The sequence below is a fragment of the Eurosta solidaginis genome, chromosome 1, assembly GCF_040869045.1.
Source record: "Eurosta solidaginis isolate ZX-2024a chromosome 1, ASM4086904v1, whole genome shotgun sequence".
Classification (NCBI taxonomy): domain Eukaryota; kingdom Metazoa; phylum Arthropoda; class Insecta; order Diptera; family Tephritidae; genus Eurosta; species Eurosta solidaginis.
The window spans coordinates 314,430,351-314,452,988 of NC_090319.1; the positions used below are offsets into that span (position 1 = coordinate 314,430,351).

The 22,638-nt window shown below is 34.1% G+C and overlaps 1 protein-coding gene across 50 annotated transcripts in view; it reads left to right on the forward strand.

Moving 5' to 3' along the window:
- slo (calcium-activated potassium channel slo) overlaps positions 1-22,638 on the forward strand; it is a 415,764-nt gene that overhangs the window by 208,440 nt on the left and 184,686 nt on the right. For 44 of the 50 annotated variants that reach the window (XM_067761569.1, XM_067761567.1, XM_067761572.1 and 41 more), the window contains one exon: positions 16,163-16,273. In XM_067761569.1, the coding sequence (XP_067617670.1) occupies positions 16,163-16,273 (111 nt within the window). Of the gene's footprint in view, positions 1-16,162; positions 16,274-19,311; positions 19,418-22,638 lie in introns of all 50 variants that reach the window. The other 6 variants (XM_067761586.1, XM_067761611.1, XM_067761575.1 and 3 more) reach the window with 1 other exon arrangement.

Below are 22,638 nucleotides of genomic sequence, written 5' to 3' on the forward strand. Positions count from 1 at the left end.
TCAAATGTCCACAGATATTTTACTAGATATGTATTTTAACTTTAGTTAGGATTCATTAACTCGAGTCAAATTGACATTTAATAAATCCACATTTAACCCTTTTAATAAATATTACAATCATGCCGTGTGTTACGTTAAAATGAGTTGTAACTAATATTATACGACAAGGTCGTGTCTGTGGAAATTTAAATACAATATCTTCTTGATATTTTATTGTTACAAGAAGACAACTTTGAATTAATAAAATATATCAATATGAAATATACATTAAGGTGGGTCGATTTGTATGGACGAAAGATAACCCATATCGCACCATCGATTTTTCGATAGGATTTAGGCTCAGGAAAAAAATGTCCACTACGCATACCCAAAAAAATAATTTTCGAGCGAAATTTGATTTTTTTGACTTTTTTTCGACTTCTATTTTTAAGGTTTTTTTCATAACCAACTAAAAAAATATTTATATGAAATTTCGCAGGCTCGAAAATTGTTTTTTTGGGTATGCGTAGTGGAACCTTTTTTTCCTGAGCCCAAATCCTAACGAAAAATCGATGACGCGATATCGGTTAATAAATCGACCCAGTCTAATATACATATTCATACTTAAAATTATAAATATGAGTGTACATTATCTTTCACTTAAATGTAATTTTTATACATACATATGTATATATTTTTTTTATTAAGTTTTATTTTTTACGTAAGAAAACGACGCTTTCTAAAAGCAAAAAATCTATCACTCAAGGTTATAAGAAACAACTAATATTAACATGCCCTATCTTCAAACGCGCACAGAGTAACTGCGAGTTAACAAAGTTTTGTGGCGCTTAAACACATTTCATCCGAATTTGTTACTTCTTTTACATATCACACACCTAGATCAATAGCGAGTTAACTCAAAACTCTGAAATTTTCAAGTTTTCAGTGCCACCGCGCTTTCCAGTTAATTAACTACCGAAATGTATACTCGATTGGTTATACTTCCACAAATCAGCGAGAAAATGCATTGTAAAAAGAACTGTATTGGCGCATGTCGTTTTTCGCGTTTTCTGAGCATTGCGATTTTTTGAGAGGAACGCCGTTTTGAGCTGGGTGTGCGAAGTTTTCTTTGGTTGTGAGTGGCTGGGTTTATATAATATTATGAATTTATAAGAGTGGAATTTACCTCTTTGTGTATTCAGTGTACGGAACACAAAAGTAACTTCGGTGAGCATACCTTGTTGCATCTGAAAATGTCGAAAAAAAGAAAGATAATAAAATTATGCAAATATTAACTAATATTTTAAAAATAATAAATACTTGGCGCTATTTACCTGCCGGGACATTTAGGCCGCGCTTCTTTACCAATTTGCGTCGTGATCCTTTACCTTGCAAAAACCGCGAGTACTCCATGCATGCATGTATGCTATGGACCAACCGATTGCTCCAAAATTAACCACAATTCATACAAAAAATATGATCCAATTAACATTGCGATATCCTAGGACTGGACCATATACTCCAGCTCCGCATTACATCAGAGTAATCCATCGAGTACCCACAGTCCAATAAACATCGTGTAGTGATTGCAATCGCTAAAAACGAGCAATGATCGGCTTACAACATCTTCGTGTAGAAACATGAGTATAATGGTAAGTACTCCAGTGGACCATATGATCCAACGATTTTTTCAGAGCTATGGGCCAAGCGAGTGCTCCAAAATTAACCACAATTCATACCAAAAATATGATCCAATTAACATTACGATGTCCTAGGATTGGACCATATACTCCAGCTCATCATTACATCAGATTAATCCATGGAGTACTCCAGTATGACACAAGTGGACCACATGATCCAACGAATTTTGCAGGGTAGGTTTCCAACAATTCGGCGGGCTGGACTTCTATGTTTTATGCCGACTCAGAACGGCAGCTACAAGACATTTGTATTATCGTTATTGATATTAGAGAAAAATTGCAAAGTTTACAAACGGCGATAGTTACTAGCTTCTCGGAGGCTTAGTATTGAACTCGAAATCTTCAACATTCATACTTTATACTAGTGTAAAGGCAGTTGCAATTGGTTTCTAAGTATTGCCTTTTTGTTGCTATTCCTTTATTCACCATTTAGGTATATACTAATTCTATATGATTTTTAATTCTATTTGTGTGGAATAATTATAGGCGCGCTCAAGGGCTTAGTAACATTGGATTAATATTATTATATGTATTTAATTAGCGAGACATGCTCATAATTGTATAAAGCAATTTTTGCGTTATTGATATTAGAGAAAAATTACAAAGTTTACAAACGGCGATGGTTACTAGGTCATTTTTCTAAATTTAAATTTTTTATCAGCAAGTTTCTCGGTACGTGAACCCAGCACCTTCGGTGTGTTAGATGGAACACGCTATAACCGCATCACGGCGGCTGCTTAGAAACAAATTAATTTGCTCAAACTTACCTTACACATACCGTTCTACATATTCCTAAAAACATCAGCTGTAAAATTCTGATGAAAGTGCAACATCAAGTTCTGTACACTGCATACACAAAAGAGCGAATCCCTGGTATGCTTTAGTTTTACTAAAATATTGTGTGTGACTGTACGCAATTTCAGCTCTTTGAATATACTATTTTTTAAACATATGGGTATAAATTGTACCGAGAACTAATCTTAAGTATGTATTATATATAGTAGACTGGGTCGATTTATTAACCTATATCGCGCCATCGATTTTTCGATAGGCTTGGGCTCAGGAAAAAAAAGTTACACTACGCATACCCAAAAAAATAATTTTTGAGCCTGCAAAATTTCAACGATTTTTTCGATTTTTATGCATTTTTTCATTTTCAAGGCTCAAAATCATTTTTTATGTATTTTTTTTCGTGTCAATTGGCAAATGCAAAATTGGTAAATGCAGTTTTTTGAAAAAAAAAAAAAATTCTTTTATGGAGATTTAGAAGAATTTTGGTCGAAAAATCGATTTTTTTTGCAGGCTCAAAAATTATTTTTTTGGGTATGCGTAGTGGAACTTTTTTTTCCTGAGCCCAAATCCTATCGAAAAATCGATGGCACGATATAGGTTAACTTTGGTCCATACAAATCGACCCAGGTTAATATATAGGTATATATAATCAAATGCCTTTTAGGATATGCTGAGTGAGCTAAGTCGTAAACAAATCGAAGGAAGCGTGAAGCAATATAAATTCAAAAAAAAACACAACCATACACAGTTATAATTACAGCTATCGGTTTTTAAAATAATAGTTATTTTCACTAAATAAAATTAGAAGTGAATGTGTTGGAGACTTTTAATAATCATTTTTTTTTTTAGAAATATTCCTCTTTATAAAGGAAACAAGTATTCTGAGTTTTTTACGACAGGTCAATTCTTCTTCTAGTTATGGCTCCCGAAACATAGAGGAATGATTGCTCAAATGAGGGGCGTTGTCACGCCCATTTGCAAAAAAATTGAGTCTATTTGTTTCCTTGTTATTTATACTTTTCGCACAGATATAGCCTATTATGATACAACCCTAAAAATTTCTTTTGTATAAAAGTGGGGGTGGTCACTATCCGATTTGGTTTTTTTTTGTCACGGATATTTTATTTTTGTCAAGATGCTACAAATGGCCTTCGAGCGATGCCTCCCGAAACATTAAAAATACTTTGCCAAAAAGGGGCATTATCACGCCCATTTCCGAAATATTTGTATTTAAAATTATTCTTTTGTAGTTGTAAAATGGGATTAATATAAACTTTTAAGCTTCTTTACTACAAAAGTGAGTGTGGCCCTTAACTGATTTCGTTCATTTTTTCCTATGACAAGTCTAACTAGTTTACCAAGTTTTGTGGTGACCGCTTAAACCGTTTTTGATTTTATGCCAATATTTGAAAAATTTATTTTCTCAGAAGTTGGCGGTGTCACCCGCCCCTCTTTGAAAATTAAAAAAAAAACAATTTAACTTAGTGTTAATATTTGGCCTAAAAGGGAGTTAGGTTATTGTTCCAGCATTATTAACTGAATAATCACAATTTCATCATTATAAAAAGTGGGCGTGGTTATCGAGCCGTTTCGCTTATATTAAAAAGTGATTAGAGATGTGTGTCAAGGAACACCCTTACCAAATTTCAATAAGATGTCTCAAATTTTTTTTATTTACTTAAGTTGGGTCTTTGAATTTATAGATTCTTACAGACTATATTATGCAAATTTTTACATTAAATTAATCCTAAGACAAATAAGATCTTAGATTGTTAATTAAGGCAGCGTAAGGAAAAGTGTAGTCAGCACCTGAGGAGTTAAAAAATATATTCAGATCAGTACAAGCCCTAGAAATAGGAGCATTTACACCATAAATACTTCCGGAAACCCCAATTGTTAAGGGTTCAAACTGTCGAAGGTTTCTGCATGGTACATTTTACTCAAGGTATCGTGCTCACGGGCAGACGGACCAACGGACATGGCGAGGTGAATTATTTTTCTGACCCTATAGTGAATACATTTCGTGGCAATGAGATAGCATCTCAGAGAGAATCTCAGAGATGTAAGTCTTTAAAGGAGATGAGAGAGAGCCACCAACAAGCATACTGATATGATCAAGATGAAAAACTGAGTTGATTTAGCCATTTTTGTATGTCTGTCCGTCTGTCTGTCTGTTTAAACGCAAACTAGTCTCTCATCTTTTGAGAGTTCTTGATGAAGCGGGTATATTTTCGTGTCCTATTGGTCATTTGTCGGTACCGACTGGATTGGGCTACTATGGTATATATCTTCCACATAACCATTGTTCAAATAGAAAAGTTTCGTCACTTCTTCCATATTTCAACAGCTAGAAGCTTGAAATTTCACAGGGTTAAGCACCTTATGCCATATCTTAATATATAAAAAAAACCGTGTCACACAATTGAGGCCAATGGACTCCTAAACTACTGAACCGATTTGAATTTGTTTTGCACCCCGTGTGTAGTTTGATCTAACTTGAAATATAAGATAGGTGACTGGGTACCCCTAGAGTGTGTCTATAGAATATGGATATTAAATGAAAGCTGTTGATGAGTGCTTTAGTAGAGGGTAATTTTCATACCCCTGGTTGAGTAGGGTCTCGAGATATAGGCCAAAACGTGGACCCGGGTACCCCTAGAGTGTGTTTATAGAATATGGATATCAAATGAAAGCTGTTGATGAGTGCTTTAGTAGAGGGTAATTTTCATACCCCTGGGTGACTAGGGTCTCGAGATATAAGCCAAAACATGAACCCGGGTACCCCTAGAGTGTGTTTATAGAATATGGATATCAAATGAAAGCTGTTGATGAGTGCTTTAGTAGAGGGTAATTTCGATACCCCTCGGTGACTCGTGTCTCGGGATATAGGCCAAAACGTGGACCTGGGTACCCCTAGAATGTGTGTATACAATATGAATATCAAATGAAAGCTGTTGATGAGTGCTTTAGTAGAGGGTAATTTTCATAACCCTGGGTGACTAGGGTCTTGAGATATATGCCAAAACGTGGACCTGGGTACCCCTAGAATGTGTGTATAGAATATGGGTATCAAATGAAAGCTGTTGATGCGTGCTTTAGAAGAGGGTATTTTTCATACTCCTGGGTGACTAAGGTCTCGAGCTATAGGCCAAAACGTGGACCCGCGTACCCCTAGAATATGTTTATAGAATGTGGATATCAAATGAAAGCTGTTGATGAGTGCTTTAGTACAGAGTAATATATTATTCAGAGACGAACTGGGGCTGAGATTAGGACTTGAGACTCGGAGTGGGACTGGGGCTGGGACTGGAATAAAATACATACCACCTTCTGGGACGGGCAATAAGGGATGCAGAAGAATGAGAAGAAATTGAGAGAAGAGAAAGGAGAAAAGAGAGAAGGAGATTGAGAAAGAGATAGAATGAGACGAAGATGGAGATAGATGAAGCTCAAAAGACGGAGCGAGGAGTGAATTAAAGGATTAGGAAAAAGTGAAGAGGGGGGAGGGCAAGGTCAGACGGAAAAGGCTTATTTAACTGTATGCAGATTGGCCAAATTTATGGCAGGACAACGTCTGCCGGGTCTTCTAGTAAGCATATATTATTGTCTAAGGGGCAAATTATTTATAACGCAACCTGCCATTTCTTCTCGTGTGAATCCAAATTCCTATCATATAAGAGCATTCATTCTCTTCAGTGGTTGGCATTTAACCCCAATGGCTTTATGAAATTTTTGGTATTATATATAGTGGTGACTGTGAATGTGAATGATTGCGACGCAAAGTGCCACGGCGTCATACATAATCTGGTACTAAATCTAAATCCCCAAGTTCGGTTAAATATATAATACATATCCCATAAAGCTGATTGTTCAGAATTTATAAATATTTCAAATTTCATCGGATTTTTTGTTCAACTCCGTTCATGAAAGGTATCAGGCCTCCGCCCTTACTTGTTTCGATACATGAAAGTCTATATTTATCTCGATTAATTAATGCCGTTTTAATCCGCCCTTATGTCAAAAAGCTAATATACTCTGTGAGCTTTACTCAGCTGAGTATACAAATTGTTGTATTCAATTGTGAATTATTTTTGTGGAAAGTTTTTAAAATTTCTTTACTTGTAATCCTCATTTAACTTTCCTTTACGCCCGATCGTCGGTGGTTACATAATACGAATAAGAATAATCTACAAGTCAACAAGAATAAAGAACTCCAACACATTTGCTTCAAATTTCATCTATGAAAAATCTCAACACAAGCCACACGTACCACATGCATATTTCCCTTAAGGAACTCTTGGATCGTTACTTGCATTGCAAATGTAGTCATTAGTTGTTAGAAAAGATCCATATTCAGCTACATATACAGGTGTTTCTTATTTTTTGTGAATTTTCTCATCATGACCATAAATAAAAAAAAAATAATACTTTAAGCGTAAATTTATGCTCCCTACCTATACCAGGCCTAATTTGTCACTTGAATCGTGATGTACTCACATACAAAGCCGACATCCATCCTAACGCATATAATCCTAACCAATAATTATACAAATCTTTCATTATTATTTGGTCCAAAGACTAACGAAAATGAAATATTCAAAATATTAAAAAAAGAAGCCCAACTCAAACTGAGTGTTTCATGTTATTATAATGTAAAATTAAAGACACTTGTAAAAGATATTAAAAACTAAAAAAAAAAATGCGTGGCCAAGCATCGTTTGTAGAAAATAAAAGAAATTCCAAATAACACTGAGTTATATTTGCTCGTTCTTCTGTTTGTGCACTTATTGATGCAATACAAGATTTTAGATGTTTTACATTTTGCTAATCACAAACTTTATTGCTTAGTAAAAGCCTACTTCTACTTCTAGTTTAAACGCTCAAAGTACACATACACACACACCAATACAAATGGAATTTTTTTATAGCGCCGTGCATTAGTTGTTAATTATTGAATGGAATTTTAAACATACCTACATACATACATACAATAAAACGCAGCACTTCACCCACAACATTTTCTATCTGTAATTCTTTGCTCAGTGAAAAGAAATGCATGAAAATTTGAAAATCAAAACAAACACCTTCAGTAAAGCTGTAAATTAACGAATTACAAAATATCTCTACACAAATACATACAAAATATTATTTCATTTAAATGAAATGAAAAAAAAATATTATCATAATTTATTTAATAATTTGGGAAAAATTTAAACAAATTATTAAATAAATAAAATTGAAAATTGCTTCAAATAAATATTTTCATACATTTAAAGCAATACGGGCAATCCCCGATTAACTCATACAAAAAAATATTATCATCTAATTAAATACACTTGCAGGTGATATAATAAGAGCTAGAATGGTTTGCAAATTGTATTCGTTATTTTATTATTCTTTTATTTGCGCATATGCAAAAAAAAAAAACTTTAGTAAATTATGTATGCAAAGAAAACTATGGAAATCAATTTCGAAAACGTTTTCGAAACATTTGTGAAGTTCTAGAAGTTTTAAAAAATTTTGAGAAAAATGTCCAAACTGTTATTTAGAGTTTTAGGAAACTATTCACTAAAACAGTTTTGCAGTCTAATTCATTTTAGGCTGAAATTGATGAAGTTGCAAATTATTCAAAATTCGCTTTGATTTAAGCCGATTTTTTTTGAAGGCTGTTTTCGATTTCCCTCCATACAAAGTGTGAACAATTTTTTTTTTTTTTTTTATAAAATCAAATATAAAACACCTTTAAAACTTCCACTTTGTCGGACTAAAATGGATTGGATCACAAAGCTGCATTAACGAAATAAATGCGTGGCGCTATTTACCCCCGAAGAGCTATAAAGCGAGCTTCTCTTCCAATTTGAATAGTGCTGTTATTAATTTTTCCTACAAATTGGCGTTACAGCACCTATATACTTTACGCCGATTCCGAGCGGCAGATGCAACATAGATGAATTTGCACTGAGAAGCGTTTCATGGCAGTAGTACACTCGTAGTATTTGCCAAACCATACATTTTTCCTAAGTGTTTGGTGTTCCTTTCACAGCACTTAAATCCAGGATCTTCTGTGTGGCAGGCGAAGTATGCACTACTCTGCGGCATACTCAAAATGTTTTTCAAAATTCTAAAAAAAAAAATCCAGGTTCTGTTGAACGCGCCTGAAAATATTCTACACAATTTTGATTAAATCATATAGCATACATACATATGTACCGAATTGTGTATAAAAGGCAAGGATTTCGAGTTCAAAACTTAACTCCTGAAAAACTAGCTGATAAAAAAGTGAAATTCAAAAACATATCCTAGTAACCATCGACGTGTGAACATTTTGTAATTTTTTCGCAAATGTCAAAAACAAACAAATTTGTTTCGAAAACTTTTAATAACTTCTAGAATTTTTCTTATTTTTCGTTAATATTTTCGAAATAGGCTGACATAGTTTATGTATCATTGATTAGAAATATGTAAATAACAGATAAATCTTGCAATATAACTTTTGCTGCTATTATTTTACGCGCGGGTGTATAAAATAAAAATTTTCCAAATTTGATCAATCATTATTTATTATGAGATCATCAAAGCTATTACTTTTAATTCATGACATATTCGTTATGGAAAAAATGATACGTACATATGTATAATCATTAATCAATTCGTTGTCAAGTTCCTCGTACTACATAAGTACGATGTTACATTTACATAAATAAATCATATTCATATTTGCATGTATGTAGGTATCTTGCTTGCTTTTATACATTTGTGTGTGTGCATGCGTAGTAAAAATAGGATTGCCTGCAAATAAAAAACGGTTAATATTTATTTAGCTTGTGACCCAAAATTATACTATTTATGTATGTAGTAGTTTATGTGTAAGCATCTGCCAGCACCTTCACCAAACGCGGCATGAGTATATGTACTTGAGACGCCTTAAAGTATGCAAGAATTTTTTAATTGCTTGCGATTATATGCATCTCTAGAGTGAATTTCTATTGCCGTAGTTAATAAGAAATAATATGAATATATTAAAACTTTTTATGGATTGAATTGTATGTTAGCATGTTTAGTTTGAGATTAAAAGTTAGATTTTTGTATGTACAAGCAAATGGTGAATAGTGAAACAAACGTGATTGATGAACTAAATTTTATTTTAAGGAATTTAAAAAGCATATATAAGAGCTGTTCCAAGATGGCAGGTGAGTTGTTTAAACTCGTTATAACTGCTTTATTATTTTTGCTGCATAAAATGATATCTTAACACTTGGGCTTTTCACCCGTGGTGTCTTCTTCGCTGGAATGGCCCTTAGGTGAAAAATGCCATATAAGGCTACTATGGGCGTAGTATGCCTTCATGTTAAAGGAAAAGGCCAGTGTAGTTTTCAGTTAGTTTCACACTAATAAAACAAAATTTGCTGTACTCCGCTGAAGCATTACAACTGCTGATCTCTACTCATTAAGTTCCAATACTTGTGATATTTAAAAAAAAGGGAAGAATATATTTGATGTGTTTACATCTTTGATCACGTTATGGGGAAATCCAGAATGTAAGGGCACAATATGGCAAAGTTGTAATAAGCGAAATGTGACAGCAAATCAGTAATTGGAAATAAACGAAGGCATAAAAACAAATCGATGAAATATGTATAAAGGTGAAATTGAAATGACAAAGAAAAGAAGTAAATGTAAAGCGCACGGTGGGTTTTAGAAAATTTAAATTTTTCTGCCGCCCACCCGGGAAATTTTTCTGTGGGCTTACTCTAGGAGGTGCCTATTGTCAAAAAAAGCCAACCGCGAAATAGCATATTCGGCGCTTATTTTTAGAGTCACTGGAACTTTTTAATTTTTGCAATTAAAGCTTTCTACGCTTTATTGATAGGGAAATCTATTTTAACGCAATAAGCACGTTAAAAGAATTTGAAATATAAAGCAATGAATGGGGTAAATAATGCAATGTAGATCGTGAATTTTACTTCGGACAGTCTTCTTTTAACAGCAATTCCTGCAAAAAATTGCCAAAAAATGTAAATATTTTGAGAAGAATTTCAGAAAAACATGGCCGTAAATATATGAAATATGTTCAGTGTTTTCAAGATTTTGGTATGGTAGTTAACCCTTGCTTTTCGCATAATCTAGACCCGCAATTCAAAGTACATATTAATAAATTTAAACAAGTTATGAGGACTTGCAAATTAGTATTACATCTAAAGTTCATGCTGTAATTGAACACGTGCCTTACTTTTGTTCAAAACATGGAAAAGGACTCGCTTTTTGGAGAGAGCAAGTTTTTGAATCTGTGCATGCAGATTTTAAGAAGACGTGGGTTAAGTACAGTGTTAAAATATCTCATCCAGAATACTCTAGTCGTTTATTGAGAGCAGTTTGCGAATACAATAGTTGCCGTTTATGATTCAAATAAATTGGAGAAGCTGATTAACGAAGTTTGTGGTTTCAAACAAAAATATGCATTATTTTGTAAATTTTGTTTAAAATAACTGTTTGCATTGTACGCAACGTTACATAAAATAAATGTTTACATTACGGGGAAAAAGTGTCAATAAAATATGACATTATGGCAGCATTGCCATCAAGCAAGTCCAATTTTCACATCCATTCTGCAACAGATGTCGCAGTGTTGTGAATATCAATTGGCACGAACCAGAATAGAAGTAGGATTAATGAGGACAAACAAAAAACCGCTGTGATGGCTGATGGTTATAGCAGCGGCGCCTAAACGTTGCCGATGAAGGAATTTAGCAGTTCCCGAAATGGATCTATACAACGAGCTTTGGCAGTTGTCTAAATTTTTTTTTTTTCTATTCTAATTTAAAAATTTTTTCAATTAAGAAAAAATTTATTATAACAATAATAATGATACAAAATTATTGTTAGGCCTTGAGCTCGATTCGAACCCGCGATCTTACAAATCAGTAGGCCGATATAACAACAAAAATTGTTTACATTTTTTTTTGCAAAGAGACGTTATTAATATTGCGTTAAAATAGATTTCCCTATCAATAACGCGTATGAAAGCTTTGATTGCAAAATTTAAAAAATTTAAAAGTTCAAACGGTTCGCGGTTGGCTTTTTTGACACTAGGCACCTCCTAGAATAAGCCCACAGAAAAATTTCTCGGGTGGTCGGCAGAAAAATTAAAATTTTTTAAAACCCACCGTCAAAGAAGATGAAACAGTAGAGGAGGAAGAAAAAAAAAACAATGTAATAACAATGTCGGTAATGGTGCGAATGATAATAACGATACTTATGGTTATCTGCAAGTTTGCGAACCCAAGGAAAGAAAAGGAAAAAAAGAAAATGACGGGAGAAGGAAGGAAAGTTTAGGATGTCAAAACCGAGGGCGAAACAGAAACCGGATGGCGTGTTACCAATAAGTTATCGTAGTGCATATAAAACATAATATATATATATACATATATAACATTCTTGTGTGAAAGAATGACGGGGAGGGGGAGACTGCGAAATCATTCGACTATGTAAGTGGATGTCGTCATTTCATGTCAATGGTTCAATTTGGTTTTGCAGAAATAAGTGGAAAATTCGTAGTGAACCTTGACAAACTTAAGAAGTTTGTATCTATATACAATAATGTTCAATGAAATAGAGCCAGTACTATCAAAATCATATAACTGAAAGAATTTTAGAAACCTGTGTATTCGAATTTTTTTTCTTCCTTTTTGGCAGGAAGGGCGAACTTGACGGCTTCCAATTGACACATTAATTCAATTTCTAAAGTCTAAATCATTGGTTGCTGACAATCATTGTCAGGAATGTGTCCTAATTGCAATACTGGCTTTAATAACCTCACATCAATTTTCTATTTGTCAGTTTCAGCATTTTGCTCGTTTCCTAATTTGCTCCTTAATTTGGGTGCGTTATCCTGCTGACGCATTCATAGTTATATGTTAAACTCCAAGGCGTTTTCTTTTCTGTAAATAGTATCACACTGTCGGGTTTTCTTTTCTCTCTCGTAAGTTTGTTAGTTCCTTAGTTTTCTTTGAATGAGAAAAGGTGTACCATTATCTACAAGCTCTGTCATTTTGCAAAGCCCTGAGTAATGTAGTTTGAGAGATAGAAATTGAAAATGCAACATGAATGTAACAATTTTCCCAGAAAAGATAACGCCATAAATATCAAATACGGTTTCACCTAAAGTCCTGATGTGTTGTCGAGCATTTCTCATAGCTTCATTACAAATTAAATGCTTTTCGCGAATCATGCCTACACTATTATGGTTCTTCGTCATGTTTTGCCGTGCGCTGAAGAAATATTTCAGCGTTGAGATATCTTGGCTTTGAGTTGGCTTTACCAAATAATAACTTTCCACTTGCATCCTGGCCAAGCACTTACATCCAAAAATGTAACCGTTTAACTTTATTAAACCGATTCAACCACAATATTTGCTTTGTTTTTGTTATGACAGAAACGCTACCCTAAGTTATTGCGTAGTGCTGTTGATTTGACAATTTTTTGCCGAATAAGAATACAATACAATGGAGCACTAGATAGATTGCCGATCGTCGGATTGCATTTGCATACTTTAAGCTTATAGACCTTCTCAATCTCACTCCATCAAGAACTTATGTTCATCTGCGGTGCCACAGTATTCCAGGCAAATAAAAATTGAGATTTGAAGTTTGACTCGCTGTGTGTTGATGAAGTTGATACAGATTCGATATAGTTAAGAGTTCAAAAATAAAAAATCAAGTAAAAAATTCATGTTTATGCATAATACAATCTACGTTTTTGATCTTGTTGGATTATTCACCATTTGCATGTTTAAAAGTGTTTACCCTCCACCTTTTTTTTTGTAATTTTGTCGGTAGAAAAGTGCAACTTGAATGCTTTTACCTTTCCTAAATAAACTTTTGGGGTAGCAGACTAAATATTTTTAATGTTAACTTTTTTAAATTTTATTTTTTTTAAATAAGTATTTTCTTATTTAGGCTATATTATTTTTTTAAACCCAAATCTATTTCTTATTATGATTTATCTATATTTAATTTATGAATATTTAATATTCAAATATTTGTATTACTTTCTTATATTTTTATATTTCAATATATTTTCATTTAATATTATAAAAAAAAACTTTAAATGTAATTTGTATATACATAAACAGTTACACATAAAAATATAAAACATATGACCAACACACTAACACAATTGTATAAATAATTCAACAATAAAAAAAAAGTTTTTAAATCAAATGGACTTTCCAAAAAAAAAAATTATCTACTGGAAGAATCACATCGATACTGAAAATGCGCAAAATACGTTCTTAACACAACACATGTACATACACGCATACTACTTAAATAAATGCTACATTCCAATAAAAAAAAAGTTACACCAAACAAATACATACAATATACAACAATAACACGGTATCCGCCAATTCGTAATTCTCTAACATACACCTAAATTAAGATCCCATTAAAACAGACACCCGTACTTCATAAATACATGCATTTACATATATATCTGTAAAAGTATTTGTGTAATAATTAAGCTAAGTATGTATTTTTTTTATAATTGCATCCACTTACATACATATTTCAATATACTTAATTGCCTATGTATGAGTGATTACACGATGCAACGATCGTTTTGGAGGTAGAATGATTTAAACTCCTAAAGAAAAATAATTTAATAACAAAAGAACTACGAAAGTATAAAACTTATATGTAAAAATGCAAATTTCAGGAAAATATGTAAAAAGCTTAAATTCAAAAGTTTAACGAATTACAACGGCAATGGTGCTAGGACATATTTCTTAATTTCACTCTTTCATCAGCTAGCATTGCGGGTGCCAAGCTTTGAACTCGTTTACACCTGCATTCATCCTGCGTTAAGGCAGGATTTGAATACCCCGCTGACCATTTTACAATTTGCTTCTCACTTTTGTCATGTTGTTGCTATTCATTTTATAAACACGTTGGCTGAATATCATCCCACACTATTGAACTTAACCTCAGATATGGTGCTTTCTTCTAACCAGCCAAATTCTGAGACGGGAACAAATTCTGAAATAGGGCGCTATTAAAAAGTTTCCTAAAATAGGTTATTTTCGAAACGGTGATATTGTACTTAGTGGTCGACATTTTTTAAACCCGAATTTCGAAGAATATCTTTAGGCGCGCTCAACAGAACTTGATCAATGTTATCAATATCAATAATAAGCGATTTTTTTAAAACAATATAGATAATGAGATATACCGATAAAAAGTTAAATTTAATGTAAAATGTTTAAGTGTAAGACAACTGCTTCATACAAATGAGGCATAAAAGAAGTAATCGATAGATTAGAAAGAGTAAACCCGGTTATCTCTATCCAACAAGGCGCGCCAGTTGCTTTATCGTTGGGTTAACTGGCGGCAATCGGGAACATCAAGAGAATTTAAATCGTTTTCCACATCCTCCTTCCACCGGAATGGGAGCTGCCCTCTTCCTCTGTTTCCATGGGCGGGTTTCCATACAAATAATTTGTCAGCCATAGCATTTTTTCTTTTATTCGCTAAACATGGTGTGTGGTCATGGCTGTTTTTTATTTGCTGGACTATGTTGATTTCTGCGTAAGGCTCATACAGCTCATCGTAATAGCCAGCGCTAATGCGTAGTGTTCGTAAATATTTCGAAGAATTTTCTCTCAACCGATCCCAGAGCCGGCTCATCTGATGTTGTGATGGGCCATGCTTCTGCATGGACGGGTACGCTAAATGACTTGTAGAGCATGATTTTCATTTGCATTTTACAATTGACAACCTAATCCAAACTAACATTTATTGGCCAGAGTGAATCTCTATAAAAGAGATCCAATTTTACAAAATATTTTGTTTTATTAAATTTTGTTGCTGTGGTGTTAACGATAAAGACACTCCCCTAAGGTTTTCGGGCTTGTTATCGATTTTGACGATCCTTTGCCATATATAGATCCGGTACATTCCGGTAAAAAACACCATTAAAGTACTATTCTGAACATCTCGGGAAAGATTAATATGGCCTCATTAAATGTTCTCATTAAACCTTCCGCCCGCCCTATTCACTAGTTAAATTATAGGGTAAAATGCGCTTAACAAAAAGTTTGTTTTAGTGTGTATTTTTTTAGTCAGAGTGAGAATTATTCTGCCTCCTAGTAAAATGTTGCTAGATAGTATATTTATTTTTGTTATAATATATAATTATTTCTTTACATACAAACACCAATGTATTTAAGTATACGGACACTAGTAATAATGCTATATATTTAAGTATTTAAATATTCGTATATACCTTCACTTATTTAAAAAACATTAGGTTCACTAATATCATACAACTATACTACATATTACTTATAGTATTTATAACAACTTAATACATATTTACATATACCAATAACACCAGTACTTATTTATATATATTATATGCATCGAATGTTATTTTTTTCTCTCTGACCACCTGCCATTATCAAAATTTTTCTAATCGATATTTCTTTTATTCTATTCATTTAAATTACATTGCATAATATATGCAAAATTCTACGACACACATACATGTACGCGTAACATATACGACATCCTAATTGTGGCTGTCTGGCTGATGACATGTTGTTGGCCCATCGACGTCCTGCCGCAATTATACTTTCTGCTACTTTTAATATCGTCAAAATTGGCTTCGATTGTTTGTCTATTAAAAATGCATAGACACATTGTCGTTTGCGGGCATATAACGTATGAGTCGGTGTCGCATTTCTTAAAGGATTTTCTACACGAGGATCGTGAGGATGTGGATGTGGAGGTCGTATTTTTACATCGGTAAGTATATGAATTTTCCAAGTTTTTTTTAATACGCGATTAAATATTTTTGTTAAAGTGGCTATTCGTCTGGAAAAATATTTTTACTGTCGGAAATAAGAACACTTGGACTACTCACGTATGCATGCTTATCAAGTTATCTGCTTATCTAGTTATCTTTCTACTCTCTTATACAAGAAAATGCTCTAGAAAGATAAACTGATAATCATTGTGACGGAAATAAGCAAAATACGAAACAAGAAGAATAAAAACAAAAAATCCATATTAGAGTACACAAACTTCCATACGAATAGTTACAGCCTAAGTATTTTGTGTTATATATTATCGTTTTTAATTATTGTATATAAATTTAAACCTATGTATATATATGTATGTGTAAAGATACATAGTAACCTTAATTATTATTACTTATATATGCATTTATCAATAAAGGTGACAAATATTTTATATTTTATTTAAAGTTATCTCCTTTTCATATTTTTTATAAAAGTAAGTGTTGAGCTATTAAAACTTGTTGCAAATACACGAATATTTACGAACACAGGGAATTGGTCTTATATGGGAGGATGGCCAAATCTTTCGTTAGATCCTGAATGTCGCATCTCGAAACGACTTATGCTTTGATTTATGAGTGAATTGCAGATATTGGTGATTATTTGAAAAACGGCTCAGTGATGCCAGCCAAAAGATTTTACCATATCCCACAGCTCTCTTATTTACCTTACACCTAGATAAGCGAATTGAATAGAAAGCAGCAACAACACAAAGTAAGCTAGTTCAGTTGGCTAAGCGGTTTGAGATGAAATCGCTTAAGCAAAACAGTTGACCAAAATCAAAAGCACGATTAGCCATCATTTTCTCACAAAGATCATGAGCCAGATGAATAATTTGGCATGTAAATGCAACAATAACGAATTGAGCCATATAAATCCAAATAGAAATCTGGTTCAATTTCTGAGCCAAATAATTTTATAATTTCTTGTCTTTATTCAGTTCACTCGCCAGTTGCATAGTTCCCACATAAACAGACAGTCGAGAAAACGGCCCTAAAATATGCTTAAAGGTGCGAATGGAATACACCTAAATCTAGTTGAATATCTTTTGTATTACTTAATAATGTATACTTCTGCAAGACTTCCCATATTCACAATTTTCAGCGAAGATCAGTGATGTAGATTCAGTGGTTACGGATGTATGTATATGGAAATTTGAGTTTGTATGGGACGTGCCAAACACCTTTTTCAAATTTAACCCAATTTTTTTTAATTTTTTTTTTTTTTTTTTTAATTTTAATGAGCTCAAGGCCGGTTTTAAATAAAACAAATGTGTTTTTGTTTTAATCTATTATCACTCGATATTTCGAATTCAGTCTGAATTCATCATAAGGAGCCCAATTTTTGTTAAAACTTGTATATGCTTTGCCATGTTTCAGCAATATGAATCAATCTGTACACGAGCTATGCAGTATGCAAATGAAAAATTGTATAGGAGCTGCAACACACGCTTTTCCAATTCACCCACTGATATAATACCGATGTTGGGCATCTGCTTGCCAAGTATCACCTGTCAGCAGTTTTCTGATAATTTAGTCGTCCATCACCAAGAAGTATTTAATTCAATACGTTTTGTAGTTACTAAGGCGAACTAAATTCATTTGAAAAAAAAATTCACAGAAATTCAGGAACAGCCACCTGCCAACTTTTGTCAAAAGTTTTTCGCACATCATTATGAATCTTCTTTGCTAAACACAACTTCCCAAAATATCCTATCGAATAAGTTACTTTCGCGATACAAAGATACTATCTTCCTCTACACTTTTCGTCTTATCGCTTTAATTATTTCTATTCGTATTGAAAGAGTTTCTAAATGCTGTGTTACTTTCGTATCTAAATTTTGTTACACATTGGGAGAACTGTTCTTCCCGCAGACTGATAAGAATTCGAAACAAAGGCGTTATCTCTGGCGATCATTTCTCCAGACAAGTCGTATCGAATGAGCGACTTGCGCTATAGCAGGGTCATTGCCCTGGCATTGCTACCCTCAAATATATTTGAAATTGTATATGTTCGTATATGTATATATCAGATGCCACGCCTCCTATGTACCAAAATTACCCTCTATGCACTGGTGAGCTCTATTTCCTACAAATTGGTGCATATTGCATCCAAATCGGCCGAACGATGGGTTCGAAAAAGGAGTAGAAAAATTTGCGCGTGGCGTATTCATATTGTGACGAATATTAGTATCACTAAATGATACTCACATCACTAAGCGGTTATTAAATAAAGGCACACCAACAATGAGGCAAGCTGCCACTCTATGTAGCTAAACAAATCAATTATAATTTACACATGTACATACAAGGCAGCAAAGAGATACTCACCATCAGCCGAAGTAGTACTCACATATACATACGCATATGGCTATGCGAGAGACTATAAACTACAAATATACATGTATATATATGGCTGGCAACCAAGCATGAAATTCGCGAAGTTACTAGACCTTAGGAGAAATGGGTGTACGAGGAAACAGAGAGTATAAAAGCAGCGAAAGCTGAGTAGTCTGGAATCGGTTTTGATTTAAACACGCTATTGGTTGTGAAGTATAATTCTGAAGTACTACTCTTGAATTAATCTAAATAAAGACCAGTTTGCAATACTAAATAATGGAGTTATTTATTCAACAATTTACCGATTCGAACGTTTGCAGAAGGTGTAAAATAAGTGGAGTTTCCCTAAATTCGTTACAATATATAGAAATATTTGCAGCGAGTTTTTTTACACAAGATGAAATATTTTAAATAATTTTACCATATAAATTTAAGCTAAAACAATTTTAATTATTTGATTCAAAATATTTTTATCCAGCTAATTAAGACATAACATAATTTCTTCTAAGTCATTTATTACGAGTATGTATGTAGAAGAAATTAAAAAATATCTTTGGTTTAATTATTTTTACTTAAGTATATATGTATATAGTATAAATAAATGCCAAACGAAAATCTATATACATATGTATATACCAATAAATAGCAAGGAGCCTGATCTGGAGTTAGAAGGTCTGCTGAAGCGTCACTACACGACAGTGGCGTTTTTTCAGGGCACCATGATGAATGCCGTCGATTTGGAACGAGTCAAGGTACACACATACACAAGCACACAAAACCAAATAGTACTGTTATGAAAACCACAAACAAACACACCTACACATACACTATTCAAAAGAAGCAAAAGCGAAATACAAGTCCAAATCCTAAATTTCAAGCAACAAAAAAAAAAAAAAAAAAACCACAAAATAAATAGGTTTTGTAGTTTTTACACCTGCTGATAAGAAGCAGAAAAAATTGCGATGTACAAACAAAAGTGCTTTGTTATTTAAAGTTTAGAATACAAGAATACAAAACACTCTAAAACTACAAACAACAACAAAAAAAGAAACACTTGTTCTTCTACCAATATTACAACCAAACTGCTGCTCAAGGTCAAATATTTGCGTGCATGTCAAGCAGTGAGATTGAAGCGGAAATGAGTGCTTATGTGTATGTATGAATGTGCGTTTTCTATATAGAGTGCACCCAACCTTTTGCGGCTTCATAGTCCAACTTACATCACACATCACCTCGTGCGCAAGTAAAGCTATTATTTATCTTTCCATCTCCGCCCTACTTCCCCTAAGCAATCGCTTAAGCTCAAACGTCACTCAGATTGTAATAATCGTTCGTAGTAATTAACATACAGTAGATAATCGTACGTCATCATCATTACAAATAAAATTCACCAATACCAAAACCAACGCTAGACCCTACTCCCTTGGTATCTTAAACTTTCAATCAATTTATTTATATTTATTTCATATCCAAATATTTAAGCCACAACTCCACAATAAGCCCTCCGGGCATTACGGGTGTAGTAGACTTTTAATCAGGGTTGAGTCATTTTGAAATAAAACAAATCAAAATAAAAAATTATTCTTCATTTAAAATTTTCTGATTGATGAATAACAAGCTATTTTTTATTCAAGCATTTCTTGAATAATGAAAATCATTTTATCGTTATTCAATATATTCTGATTGATCATAACCGCTCATTCTTATTTTTGTAAATTTTAAGTAAAGGGTTGAGTTATTAATCATTGTTTAAACAAGTAAGGAAGGCTAAGTTCGGGTGTGACCGAACATTACATACTCAGTTGAGAGCTATGGAGACAAAATAAGGAAAATCACCATGTAGGAAAATGAACCTAGGGTAACCCTGGAATGTGGTTGTATGACATGTGTATCAAATGGAAGGTATTAAAGAGTATTTTAAGAGAGAGTAGGCCATAGATCTATGGATGGACGCCATTTAGGGATGTCGCCATAAAGGTGGACCAGGGCTGACTCAAGAATTTGTTTGTACGATATGGGTATCAAATGAAAGGTGTTACTGAGCATTTTAAGAGGCAGCGGGCCTTAGGTCTATCGGTGGACGCCTTTTCGAGATATCGCCATTAAGGTGGGCCAGGGGTGACTCCAGAATGTGTTTGTACGATATGGGTATCAAATGAAAGGTGTTAATGAGTATTTTCAAAGGGAGTGATCCTTAGTTCCATAGGTGGACACCGTTTCGAGATATCGCCATAAAGGCGAACCAGGGGCGACTCTAGAATGTGTTTGTACGATATGGGAGTCAAATGAAAGGAGTTACTGAGCATTTTAAAAGGGAGTTGGCATTAGGTCTATAGGTGGACGCCTTTTCGAAATATCGCCATTAGGGTGGGCCATGGGTGACTCTAGAATGTGTTTGTATGATATGGGTATCAAATGAAAGGTGTTAATGAGTATTTTCAAAGGGAGTGATCCTTAGTTTTATAGGTGGAAAGAAGCCTTTTCGAGATATCGCCATAAAGGTGGACCAAGGGTGACTCTAGAATGTTTGTACGATATGGGTATCAAACGAAGGGTGTTACTGAGCATTTTAAGAGGGAGTGGGCATTAGGTCTATAAGTGGAAGCCTTTTCGAGATATCGCCATTAGGGTGGGCCAGGGTGACTCTAGAATGTGTTTGTACGATATGGGTATCAAATGAAAGGTGGTAATGAGTATTTTAAAAGGGAGTGGGCATTAGTTCTATAGGTGGACGCCTTTTCGAGATATCGCCATAAAGGTGGACCAAGGGTGACTCTAGAATCTTTGTACGATATGGGTATCAAACGAAAGGTGTTACTGAGCATTTTAAGAGGGAGTGGGCATTAGGTCTATAGGTAGACGCCTTTTCGAGATATCGCCATTAGGGTGGGCCAGGGGTGACTCTATAATGTGTTTGTACGATATGGGTATCAAACGAAAGGTGTTACTGAGCACTTTAAGAGGGAGTGGGCATTAGGTCTATAGGTGGACGCCTTTTCGAGATATCGCCATTAGGGTGGGCCAGGGGGACTCTAGAATGTTTGTACGATATGGGTATCAAACGAAGGGTGTTACTGAGCATTTTAAGAGGGAGTGGGCATTAGGTCTATAAGTGGACGCCTTTTCGAGATATCGCTATTAGGGTGGGCCAGGGTGACTCTAGAATGTGTTTGTACGATATGGGTATCAATTGAAAGGTGGTAATGAGTATTTTAAAAGGGAGTAATCCTTAGTTCTATAGGTGGACGCCTTTTCGAGATATCGCCATAAAGGTGGACCAAGGGTGACTCTAGAATCTTTGTACGATATGGGTATCAAACGAAAGGTGTTACTGAGCATTTTAAGAGGGAGTGGGCATTAGGTCTATAGGTGGACAACTTTTCGATATATCGCCATTAGGGTGGGCCAGGGGTGACTCTAGAATGTTTGTACGATATGGGTATCAAACGAAAGGTGTTACTGAGCATTTTAGGAGGGAGAGGGCATTAGGTCTATAGGTGGACGCCTTTTCGAGATATCGCCATTAGGGTGGACCAGGGGTGACTCTAGAATGTGTTTGTACGATATGGATATCAAACTAAAGGTATTAATGAGGGTTTTAAAAGCGAGTAGCCCTTAGATGTATATGTGAAGGCGTTTTCGCGATATCGACCAAAATGTGGACGAGGTGATCCAGAAAATCATCTGTCGGGTACTGCTAATTTATTTATATATGCAATACCACTAACAGTATTCCTGCCAAGATTCCAAACGCTGTTGATTTCGCCTTGTAGAACTTTTTCATTTTCTTCTACTTAATATGGTAGGTGTCACACCCATTTTACAAAGTTTTTTCCAAAGTTATATTTTGCGTCAATAAACCAAACCAATTACCATGTTTCATCCTTTTTTTCGTATTTGGTATAGAATTATGGCATTTATTTCATTTTTCGTAATTTTCGATATCGATAAAGTGGGCGTGGTTATGGTCGGA